The sequence below is a fragment of the Mobula hypostoma genome, chromosome 25, assembly GCF_963921235.1.
Source record: "Mobula hypostoma chromosome 25, sMobHyp1.1, whole genome shotgun sequence".
NCBI classification, from domain to species: domain Eukaryota; kingdom Metazoa; phylum Chordata; class Chondrichthyes; order Myliobatiformes; family Myliobatidae; genus Mobula; species Mobula hypostoma.
In genome coordinates this window covers 21,864,261-21,876,985 of record NC_086121.1, presented here as the reverse complement: position 1 = coordinate 21,876,985, position 12,725 = coordinate 21,864,261, and the positions used below count along the sequence as shown (strand labels likewise).

At 47.4% G+C, this 12,725-nt stretch overlaps 1 protein-coding gene across 2 annotated transcripts in view; it reads right to left on the bottom strand.

Moving 5' to 3' along the window:
* LOC134337758 (zinc finger protein 239-like) overlaps positions 1–10,467 on the bottom strand; it is a 53,767-nt gene extending 43,300 nt beyond the window's left edge. For both annotated transcript variants that reach the window (XM_063032989.1, XM_063032990.1), the window contains exons 1-2: positions 10,400–10,467; positions 5,129–6,041 (exon numbers count right to left, since the gene is read on the bottom strand). In XM_063032989.1, coding sequence (XP_062889059.1) covers positions 5,129–6,041; positions 10,400–10,415 — 929 coding nt within the window. In that variant the 5' untranslated portion in view covers positions 10,416–10,467. The remainder of the gene's footprint in view (positions 1–5,128; positions 6,042–10,399) is intronic.
* Between the last annotated feature and the right edge of the window lie 2,258 nt (positions 10,468–12,725).

Genomic DNA, 12,725 nt, shown 5'->3' with positions numbered 1-12,725 from the left:
ACCATGGATTGGCATGTCGGAATGGAAATGGGAAGTGGAATTTCAATGGGTGGCTACTAGGAAGGAGATCACGCTTTTTCAGGTGGACAGAGCGTAGGTGCTCAACAAAGCGGTCTCCCAATCTGTCGGATCTCCCCGATATACAGGAGGCCACACTGGGAGCGCCGGATACAGTCAATGACCCCAGTAGACTCACAGGTGAAGTGTCGCCACACCTGGAAGGACTGTTTCGGGGCCTGAACGGTAGTGAGGGAGGAGGTGTAGCACTTCTTCTGTTTGCAAAAATAAGTGCCGGGGGGAGATCGGTGGGGAGGTACAAATGGACAAGACAGTCGTGTAGGGAGCCATCCCTGCAGAAAGTGGGGGGTGGGATCCTATCACCACCCCACCAGGGATAAGTTTCCTCTGGTCCTCACCTACCACCCCACCAGTCTCCGTGTTCAGTACATATTCCCTGTAACTTCCACCATCTCCAACAGGGTCCCACCGCCAAGCACATCTTTCCCTCCACCTCACTTTCTTCTTTCCACAGGGATCGCTCCCTACACGACTCCCTTGTGCATTTATGCCTCCCCAATGATCTCCCTCCCGAAATGATCCTTGCAAGCGGAACAAGTGCTACACCTGCCTCTACACCTCCTCCCTCACCACTATTCAGGGCCCCAAATAGTCCTTCGAAATGAGGCGACACTTCACCTGTGAGTCTACTGGGGTCACCTACTGTATCCAGTGCTCCCGGTGTGGCCTCCCTTATATTGGAGAGACCTGATGCAGATTGGGAGACTACGTCACCGAGCACCTACACTCTGTCCAACAGAAAAAGTGGGATCTTCAAGTGGCAACCCATTTTAATTCCACTTCCCATTCCCCTATGTCAGACCACGGCTTCCTCTACTGTCGCAGTGAGGCCACACTCAGGTTAGAGCAGCAATACTTTATATTCCATCTGGGTAGCCTCCAACCTGATGGCATGAACATTGATTTCTCGAACTCCCAGTAATGGTCAACCCCTTCACCATTCCCTATTCCCATTTCCTTCTCTCACCTTATCTCCTTACTGCCTATCGCCTCCTCTGGTGTTTCTCCCCCTTTTCTTTCTTCCATGGTCTTCTGCCCTCTCCCATTGCATTTCCCCTTCTATAGCCCTGTATCTCTTTCACCAATCAACTTCCCAGCTCTTTACTTCACCCCTTTCCCCCATTTCTGGTTTCACCTATCACCTTGTGTTTCTTCCTCCCTTCCGCCCAGCCTCTCACTCTGACTCCTCATCTTTTTTTCCAGTCCTGAAGAAGGGTCTTGGCGTGAAACGTCGACTACTCTTTTCCATAGAGGCTGCCTGGCCTGCTGAGTTCCTTATAGCAGGGAAGTTGCTAAACCTGTACTGACAGTAGAGAGTCTTAACACTTGTTTATTAAAGAGCTCCTACTTCTCAAGATAAATGCTAAGAGGGTCAAACTCTAACTCAACAACACTAATTACTCAACATTCAGGGACCAGGATGGGGCTCAAAGAAGGAAGTTTTTAATCAGAAAACTTGCTTTTTTAAAAAGGCCATTTTATACTTCATAATACATTAAATTGGTTCACATATCTTGGATTATCTTCATGTTTGATTCCCAAGTATGAATATATGAATGTACCTTGATCTCCAAGCTAAATCTTGCTATCATGCAGCTAAACAATCGGCTAGTCTGAGTGGGAATACTTTACAGCAACAGTAGATCTTAGATAAAAACCAAAAAAAATGTTGAAAACATCTGTGGAGAGAGAAACAGAGTCAACATTTTGGGTGAAAAACGACTGGAACGAAGGAGAGAAAACAAGTCTGCATTAAGATGCAGAGTGAGTGAGTGTCAAGAGAAGAGGGTGAGTCTGTGATGAGGTGCAAACCTAATTTGTCAAACTGACAATTAAAAGGAAAAACATGAAGTTGGATTATAAAGAGATCACCAAATTGAAATAAACGTATAGCCACATCTATGGAGCAGATAAAGGGAATGGTTGGTAAATTGAAATTGTTAAATTCAATGTTCAGGCCCAACAGCATCAATGTGTCCAAATAAAAGGGAGTCTCGTTCGTGGAGCTTACGTTAAACATCATCAGAGCAGTGGAGGAAAGTGATGACATTGGAATTGAAGCAATAGAGGGTGACGGAGAGTGGCTGAAATCACAGAGTTGGTGGCATCCTGGATAGAGGTGTTCTGCTCATCTTTCCATCTTCATTTGGTTTCTCCAGTGTAGAAGAGAGCACAGTATGTACACCAAATGCACAGTACATTCAGATTTCCATCATCTGCAGATTTCACCTTCTCAAAAAATTTGTGCTTACAAACTTAAAATGTGAAGCAATTTTAAATAAATAATCTACATAGACATAGAAATCTACAGCACATTACAGGCCCTTCAGCCCACGATGTTGTACTGACCATGTAACCTACTCTAGAAACTGCCTAGAATTTCCTTACCGCATAGCCCTCTATTTTTCTAAGCTCAAGGTACCAATCTAAGAGCCCCTTAAAAGACCCTATTGTATCCACCTCTACCACCTTCGCTGACAGTGCATTCCACACACCCACCACTCTGTGTGTGGAAAACCTACGTCTGACATTCCCCCTTGTACCTACTTCCAAGCACCTTAAAACAATGCCCCCTCGTGGCATATAAATCTAATGTTCTATCAAATAAAATTGTCAAACTGAAAATAAAGTGGTAGTATCTAAGCCAATCAAATCCATTGCATGTGGCGTATGAAGTATTGCTCCACACTTTTAAAAACATCAACATACATTTCGCTCCATTCTCATTCTCAGTCTCTGCTTTGGAATTTCCCAGCCTCTGTCTGCATCATGGAATGTTCCACAGACCAATTCCAGTTTACAAAGAAACAAATATTTATCTCTCAGTTACCACCAGTAAAACACATTATCTGTTCATTAACACATCACTGTTTGAGGGAGCTAGGTGCCCACATATTGTTTTGCAAGCGACTGCATTAAAAAAATTTTCATTGCAAGGTATTTTGGGGTGTCCTGAAAGGGAACCAAAGAGTGCTACAAAAAACCAAGTCAAGCTTTAAAGTTTCTGGGTACATCACTGTTCTTAAAGCAACACACACAACACGCTGGAAGAACTCAGCAGGTCGGGCAGCATCCGTGGAAACAAACAGTCAACGTTTCAGGCCGAGATCCTTCGTCAGGACTGTAGGGGGAAGGGGCAGAGGCCCTATAAAGAAGGTGGGGGGAGGGTGGGAAGGAGAAGGCTGGTAGGTTCCAGGTGAAAAACCAGTAAGGGGAAAGATAAAGGGGTGGGGGAAGGGAAGCAGGGAGGTGATAGGCAGGAAAGGTGAAGGAGGAATAGGGGAAAACACAATGGGTAGTAGAAGGAGGCGGAACCATGAGGAAGGTGATAGGCAGCTGGAGGAGGGGGCAGAGTGAAATAGGGATAGGGGAAGGGAGGGGGAGGGAATTACTGGAAGTTGGAGAATTCAATGTTTATGCTAAGGGGCTGGAGACTACCCAGACGGTATATGAGGTGTTGCTCCTCCAACCTGAGTTTGGCCTCATCATGGAAGTAGAGGAGGCCATGTATGGACATATCCGAATGGGAATGTGAAGCAGAGTTGAAGTGGGTGGCGACCGGAAGATCCTGTCTGTTGTGGCGGACGGAGCAGAGGTGCTCGACGAAGCAGTCCCCCAATCTGCGTCAGGTTTCACCGATGTAGAGGAGGCCACACCGGAAGCACCGGATACAACAGATGACCCCAACAGACTCACATGTGAAGTGTTGCCTCACCTGGAAGGACTGTTTGGGGTCCTGAATGGTGGCAAGAGAGGAGGTGTAGGGACAGGTGTAGCACTTACGCTTACAGGGATAAGTGCCGGGTGGGAGATCCGTGGGGAGGGATGTGTGGACCAGTGAGTTGCGGAGGGACTGATCCCTGCGGAAAGCGGAGAGGGGTGGAGAGGGAAAGATGTGCTTAGTGGTGGGGTCCTGTTGAAGGTGGCAGAAGTTGTGGAGGATAACGTGCTGAATCCGGAGGCTGGTGGGGTGGTAGGAGAGAACAAGGGGAACTCTGTCCCTGTTGTGGTGGCGGGGGGATGGGGTGAGGGCCGAAGTGTGGGAAATGGAGGAGATGCGGGTGAGGGCGTCATTGATGACGATAGAAGGGAAACCATGACCCTTAAAGAAAGAGGACATTTGAGATGTCCTGGAATGGAAAGCCTCATCCTGGGAGCAGATGTGGCGGAGACGGAGGAACTGGGAATAGGGAATAGCATCTTTGCATGTGGCAGGGTGGGAAGAGATATAGTCGAGGTAGTTTTGAGAGTCAGTGGGCTTATAGAAGATGTCAGTGGACAGTCTGTCTCCAGAGATGGAGACCAAGAGATCGAGAAAGGGGAGAGAAGTGTCCGAGATGGACCAAGTGAATTTGAGGGCTGGGTGAAAGTTAGAAGCAAAGTTGATGAAATTGACAAGCTCAGCATGGGTGCAGGAAGCAGCACCAATGTAGTCGTCAATGTAGCGAAGGAAAAGTTGGGGAGCAGTACCAGTATAGGTTTGGAGCATAGACTGTTCCACATAACCAACGAAGAGGCAGGCATAGCTGGGGCCCATGCGAGTGCCCATGGCTACACCCTTGGTCTGAAGAAAGTGGGAAGAGCTAAAAGAGAAGTTATTAAGTGTGAGTACCAGTTCTGCCAACCAGAGGAGGGTCGTGGTGGTGGGGAACTGGTGAGGTCTATTGTCCAGAAAGTGGCGGAGGGCTTTGAGGCCTTCTTGATGGGGAATGGAAGTATATAAGGATTGGACATCCAATCCTGTTCTTAAAGATGAGACATTCAAAGACTTTCAATCAATTCAAAAAGTTAATGTGTGCTTGAAAGTTGTGCACTAGCCCGTATAGAGAAACATCCTAAGACTGTGCCATCTCACACTTGTTATAAAACTTTGGCTTTAGCTGGCTGTTAATACCCCAAGCTCAATGATTTGAGGGCATCCACTAAATTAAAATGCTCCACCCATGTCATTAGTCACTCAGAAAGTCCTCAGCCAGTGAGTCACTGTCTCTACAATCGCACAGTCCTGCCTGATGAAAATGAGTCCATTACAAGTCAGGCGATGCTCTACCTTCTGTGTACACGATGATGCCCGATCAGATTGGAGGCGCTCTTGAAGCCCTTGCCACACTGCAGGCAGCGGTACGGCCGATCCTCAGAGTGCGTGCGATAGTGCACCTGCATGGTGGAAGTCTGCCGGAACGTCTTGGCGCAGATGGGGCAGGCGTAAGGCTTCTCGCCGGTATGCGTGCGGCGGTGGCGCACCAGCGTGGAGCGCTGGCCAAAGCCTTTGCCACAGGTCTCGCAGCTGTAGGGAGGCTCGCCAGCGTGCGCCCGGCGGTGAGCCAGGAGCTGCTCTGGGTCACCGAAGTGCTGGCCGCAGAGAGGGCAGGAGGCAGGCTGCTCGCCCACGTGGGTGCGGCGGTGCGTGGTCAGGTGGTGGGAGTGCAGAAAGCGGCGGGAGCACACCTCGCAGACGAAGCGCCGCTCGCCCGTGTGGATGCGCCGGTGCTTAGACAGGTTGGACGAGGTCTTGAAGCTCTTGGCACAGTCAGGGCAGCGGTAGGGCCGCTCCTCGCCGTGGATTCGCCGGTGCACCATCATGGTGGAGGACTGGCGGAAGGCTTTGCCACACACCGGGCACGGGTAGGGCTTCTCGCCCGTGTGGGTGCGCTGGTGGGTGACGAGGTGGTGCTGCTGCACGAACTCCCGGCCGCAAGCCCGGCACTTGTACTGCTTCTCACCGCTGTGGATCAGCTGGTGGATCAGCAAGTTGTAGGAGGTGCTGAAGCGCTTGCCGCAGGCCGGGCACCAGTACGGCCGCTCGCCGCTGTGCACCCTGCCGTGTCGCTTCAGGTCGCAGTGCTGCTTGAAGCTCTTGCCGCACTCCCCGCACGTGAAGCGCCTTGGGTCGTGGCTGGGCGTGGCACTCTTGTCCTCAGCACTGGGGTCAGTTTGTGACTGCTGCAACTTCTCCATCGGGCCTGAAACACAGCACGTTGGCATTGATTACACATCACAACCCACACTCCAAGGTAGGCAAACTCATTGTCCCAAGCCCAGCTATCAATGGCAGATCGGTGCACCAGAGAACAGCGTTTCACAAACCCCCTCCTTTTTGGGGGACTCTGTGGACGTACAAAGAGGCACAGGTAGCCAGTACAGAGGAAACTTTTGCTTTATCATTTGCCATTCATGCTCATTACCCTGCAGTACCAGCAAAAGAAACAATCCAGTTCAAAGACAGTGGAACACAGAGAACATGCACAGAGAACCATCCTGCGCAAATTGCAATCTGTGCTCAGTGAGAATGGATATACAGATCCATCTTCCTGTCACCCCACTAGGGATAGGGTTCCCCTGGTCCTCACCTACCACCCCACCAGCCTCCGGGTCCAACATATTATTCTCCGTAACTTCCGCCACCTCCAACAGGATCCCACCACTAAGCACATCTTTCCCTCCCCCCCCCCCGCTTTCCGCAGGGATCGCTCCCTACGCGACTCCCTTGTCCATTCGTCCCCCCCATCCCTCCCCACTGATCTCCCTCCTGGCACTTATCCTTGTAAGTGGAACAAGTGCTACACATGCCCTTACACTTCCTCCCTTACCACCATTCAGGGCCCCAGACAGTCCTTCCAGGTGAGGCAACACTTCACCTGTGAGTCGGCTGGGGTGATATACTGCGTCTGGTGCTCCTGATGTGGCCTTCTATATATTCGCGAGACCCCACGCAGACTGGGAGATCATTTCACTGAACACCTACACTCTGTCCGCCAGAGAAAGCAGGATCTCCCAGTGGCCACACATTTTAATTCCACATCCCATTCCCATTCTGACATGTCTATCCACGGCCTCCTCTACTGTAAAGATGAAACCACACTCAGGTTGGAGGAACAACACTTTACATTCCGTCTGGGTAGCCTCCAAACTGATGGCATGAACATTGACTTCTCAAACTTCTGCTAATGCCCCACCTCCCCCTCGTACCCCATCTGTTGTTTATTTATATACACATTCTTTTTCTCTCTCTCCTTTTTCTCCCTCTGTCCCTCTCACTATACCCCTTGCCCATCCTCTGGGTTTCCCCCCCCTCCCCCTTTTCCTTCTCTCTGGGCCTCCTGTCCCATGATCCTCTCATATCCCTTTTGCCAATCAACTGTCCAGCTCTTGGCTCCATCTCTCCCCCTCCTGTCTTCTCCTATCATTTTGGATCTCCCCTCCCCCTCCCACCTTTGAATCTCTTACTAGCTCTTCTTTTAGTTAGTCCTGATGAAGGGTCTCGGCCTGAAACGTCAACTGTACCTCTTCCTAGAGATGCTGCCTGGGCTGCTGTGTTCACCAGCAACTTTAATGTGTGTGGCATGGATATACAGATGCAGCCTTAGAGAAGAGTTTGTTGTTATTATTCCTCTCCGCACCCTGTAACGCATCGGGTGACAACCTTGCACTTTCTTTAGCATTTTGTGTTTTTTTTTAAATGAGGCCAAGTTGCTAGCTCGATGCTCAACACAGCATGGATGGAAAGTGGGGTATTGGAGCTGGCCGGATTTGAACCTGGGACCACTCACCTTGAAGTCCACCAGCCAGCAGTGAGAAGAGTTTACCCAAGAAATATTTCCACACAATCATTATAAACAGAGTAAATGACAACATGAATGAGGACTGCTTTAAATTCCATAAAATCATTGAGAAATGTTGTGCTACCACTTGAGCATTGCCCGTAATACATTTTCTGCTTGGTGAAGATCTGAAGCAGAATATGAATTTGCATTTAAGGGCTACCCAGACCACACAGCATTGATGACAGATGCCCTCAAGGCAGTTTAATATGCTGGAATTATTCAGTAATGGCACAATAAGCACTTATTACTTGTTCTTTCTTGAAGATACTACCACAATGCTGGTAAGGAATGATAGGATTTAGACCCAAGAACACTTGCACATTTTTTCCTTCCCCTTCTCCTATGGTACACTCTCCTCTCCTATCAGATTCCTCCTTATCCAGCCTTTACCTTTCCCACCCACCTGGCTTCACCTCTCACCTGCCAGCTATTTTCCTTTCCCTCTCCCCACCTTTTTATTCTGGCTTCTTCCCCCTTCCTTTCCAGTCCTGAAGAAGGGTCTTGGCCTGAAACGTTGATTATTTATTCATTTTCACAGATGCTGCCTGACCTGCTGAGTTTCCTCCCCCCCCACCACCTTCTTGCTCTGACTTCTCATCTTTTCCCCCCACATTCCTGATGAAGGGTGTCGACTGTTTATTCGTTTCCATAGATGCCGCCTGGCCTGCTGAGCTTCCTCCAGTGCCCTGTACGTGTGTTGCTTCGGATATCCAGCACCTGCTTATCAATTTTGTAGTGAGGACAGTGAGTGATTCGGAGGGCAACCTGTGGTTGGAGGTGCGTGGCCATGCACCTGCTGCCGTTGCTCTTGGTGGTAGAAGCGTTTGAAATAGCCTGCGTGGCTGCAATGCATTTGTTGGCGGCTCAAACTGCAGCGGATGGAACATTAACGAAGCAGACCTGTTTTAACCGACTGGCATTACGCTCAGAGAGCAGTGTTGCAGCTGCCTTCATCCAGGCAATGGTGAACTATCCAGATCAGCCTTGCAAGTGGCGAAAGTCTTTGAGATATTTGATGGAGAGTCAATCACTGCAGCATATGCTGCCTCCTCTGTGCTTTTGTGACTCTTTGTGTGTGCGTGCGCGCGCGTGGCTGGTCCGAGTGAGGTTTGTGATGACTGGATATACGTGACAAAGAAATAACACAAAGATGATTACATGTTTACTGTCTGCCACTCTTGCGGGATGAGTGTTATTTGCAACATTTCACTTCTTGTCTCAGTTCTGTGTGGGTCATGCTGATGCAGCAATGGGCTGCTTCACGCTGAAGAGTTGCAAATGGAACTGAAAACTGAGTAATCATCAATTAACATCCCCCATATAGTCTTATAATCCAATAGGGGAAGATCATAGACCAAGTTTTGTAGAATACCTTCATGAAGCCCACAAGATCAGCAACTTCCAGTATCGGGTCACTTCCGTTCTTCATCCCACTAACCTGTTTTTTAGTCTCTATCACTCCCTCTCAATACCAATGAAGCCCAATCTTTAACAATGGTGTTTCAGCTACACTCATAGAAACTGATACTCAGATAAACTGTTTTTCCAGTTTGAGACAGCACTGCCAATATTTCCCTCTCCACAGATATCTGGCCTGCTGAGTATTTTCAGCACACTTTCATTTCCAATTCTAGCCATTATAGGTTTTGGTAAATTTACAGTCCCAACTTTGTATTTTTTTTTGTTGTTCCCTTTTCTCCCACATTTTTCATTTACCTTCTCCAAAAAACTTAGCTGCAAGGTCTCATAAACACAGGAGATTCTGCAGATGCTGGAAGTGCAGAGCAACATACACACATACACACTCACACACTCACACACAATGCTGGAGGAACTCAGCAGGCCAGAAATCATCTATGGAGGGGATTTAGTAAGTATGTCTGTAAGAAAATAAGCCTCGGGGATGTATATTGTGACACATATGTACGTTTGTACTTTGATAATAAATTTACTTTGAAGCACTCCACGTTTCAAGTCAAGAACGGACTGGAAAACAAAGGGAAAGAAGCCAGAATAATATAATATAATGGATGGGGGTGGGAGGGAGGTAAGAAGGAGCACATGCTGGCAGGTTATAGCTGCGAAGTTAGAGAGCAGCTTGATCACAGAAAGGGAGCACTGAGAGAGGGTGGAGTGGGTGGCATCACACCCAAGCATCATCCCAACTTTAGGCATTTGAAATATTTGTCACCAAATCAAAAATGGCAAGCTGGACTTTTGCCTTACTTAATCCCAGAGTCGGCGAACTGCAACACAGAAACAGTACATCATGTCTCCTACCAGTAAAACGCAGCTGGCCAGCTCAATCCTAAACGAAAAAGAGAGAGAGAAATAGCACCTCTCCCTGAATGAAATTAGCAAACTGCCTCTTTGGCTCTCGACACCAATGCATAGAGTGGCTCTGGTAGAGACATGCAGAATCTCTTCTGTGTACAACACAAAATCACCCACCCTGTGGACCCGGCACGGCGAGGACAACGCACACGCATTTACAGCAACTAGTAGACGGGGAAAGGCTGCAGCGGGATATAAACAACGTCGGGGACTGCCAGGGCCCAACAGCCCACTTCCCTTCAGCCAATAGTATAAAAATGCACCTACTGATTTTTAATGTCAAACTAAAATAAAGTGTCTTTGAAAATATGTCACTGTTTCCTCTGTAGTAAACTGCACGCTCAGTTTGCATACAACCGAGCCCTGACACCGAAGGCTTTTACCTGCCTTTGTCTGCATCAACCCCGCCAGCCTTCTGTCCGCTTCCTAACGATCTCACCCCTGACAACCGCTCCGCTTCTACTTCCGAACATGCGCAGTGTTCTCGCCTCCAAACCGGCAGAGATAGAGGGCTTTCTGGCTCGATCTGGATTCTGGGTAATTTTTCTTTCACAGAAAGGCGTGGCAGCCGTTTTCTTTTAGATTTGTAATACTGGTGTACATTACGCGGCGAGTCCACATTAATCTTTATTGATGATTTCTGTTATTGAATTTATTTCACGACGCTCGGATTTCCGAACGCCGTTTTCTATTTACATGTGGCTTCTGATGTGTATTAATTGGTTCAAAGTCATACAACACAGAAACAGGCCCTTCACTCCAACTGGTCCATATAGACCAAGATACCCGTTGAATCTGCTCACAATTGTCCAATAACTTTATAACCTTTTGCTATCCGCTTACCTGTCCAACTATGAGGGAGAGGAAGAAGTGGCGAGTCCGTCATCGTGCCCGACGCTGGCCCCCTTGGCCTGAGTCAACGTAGTAGTAGTGTCGAACTATGCTTTAAAAGTTATGATTGCAACTATTTCCTCTGGCAGCTCATTCCCCATACTGATCAACCTTTGTGTTAAAAAAAAAAGTTGCCCATCAAGTTCATATTAAATCTTTCTCCTCTTAACTTAAACCAATGCCCTCTAGTTCTTGATTCCCTAACCCCAAAAAAACGACTGAATGCATTCACCCTATCTTTTCCCCCTCATTATTTTATAAACATCTATAAGATCACATCTTCGTCTCCACCATCTTAGCCTGTCCAATGTCTCCTCATAATTCAGTCCCCAGTGTCTTCAAAACGTCCTTGTAAATCTTTTCTGCACTCTTCCCAGTTTAATAACATTGTTCAAATAGCAGGAGCAAAACCTATGTCTTCTAGTTTATTTATTTAGAGACGCAGCTGAGAACTGGCCCTTCCAGCTCAACAGGTTGCACTGCTCAGCAACCCTCCTATTTAACATTAATCACAGGACATTTGGCAATGATCAATTAAGACCATTAGACATAGGAGCACAATTAGGCCATCCAGCCCATCGAGCCCATTCTGCCATTTCATCCTGACTAATCCATTTCCCCCTCAATGTTCAAAGGAGTAGTCCTAACACAGACCCCTGTGGAACCTACTAGTCACCAGCAGCCAATTCAAAGAAACTTTCTTTTTCCCCACTCTTTGCCTCCTGCCAATCAGCCAATGCTCTATCCATGCTACTATCATTCCTGTATTTCCCTGGACTCTTAATCTTGTTTAGCGGCCTCATGTGCAGCTCCTTATCAAAACCTGCAGAAAATCCAAGTACACAACATCCACCAATTCTCCTTTCTCTATTCTGGCTTGCTATTTCTTCAAAGAATTCTAACAGATTGTTAGGCAAGATATTCCCTTAAGGAAACCATAGCCTATTTTATACTGTGCCTCCAAGTACCCCAAAGCCACATCCTTAACAATTGACTCCAATATCTTCCCAACCACCAACGTTAAATGCTCTTTCTACTGCCTCTGTCCCTTCTTGAAGAGTAGAGTGAAATTTGCAATTTTCCAATCCTCTGGAACCATGCCATAAACTATTGATTCTTGAAAAGTCTTTACTAATGCCTCCACAATCTCTTCAGCTACTTCTTTCTGAACCCTGGAGTATAGTCTATCAGGACCAGGTGACTTATTTACCTTCAGACTTTTCAGTTTCCCTAGCACCATCTCCCTAGTAATACCAACTGCACTCACTTCTGCCCCCTGACACTCTCAAACTTCTGACATACTACTAGTGTCTTCCACAGTGAAGACTGATGCAAAATACTTACACATTTCATCCACCATTTCCTTGTCTATCTCTCCAGCAACATTTTCCAGCAGTCCAATATCTCCCCTCGTCTCTCTTTTACTCTTTATATAATCTGAAAAACTTTTGGCATAATTTTTGATATTATTGGTTAGCTTACCTTCATATTTCACCTTTTCTCCCCTTATTTTTTTTAGTTGCCTTCTGTTGGTTTTTTAAAATTTTCCGATGCTCTAACTTCCCACAAATGTTTGCTGTTATATGCTTTTATGTTGGTTTTGACTTCCCTTATCAGCCACAGATACATCATCCTGCCTTTAGAATACTTCCTCTTCTTTAGGATGTATCTATCCTGTGCTTTCTGAATTGCTCTCAGAAACCCCAGCCATTGCTGCTCTGCTGTCATCCCTGCTAGTGTCCCCTTCCAGTCAACTTTGGCCAGCTCCTCTCTTATGCCTCTGCAATTCCTGTTACTCCACTATAACACTGATACATC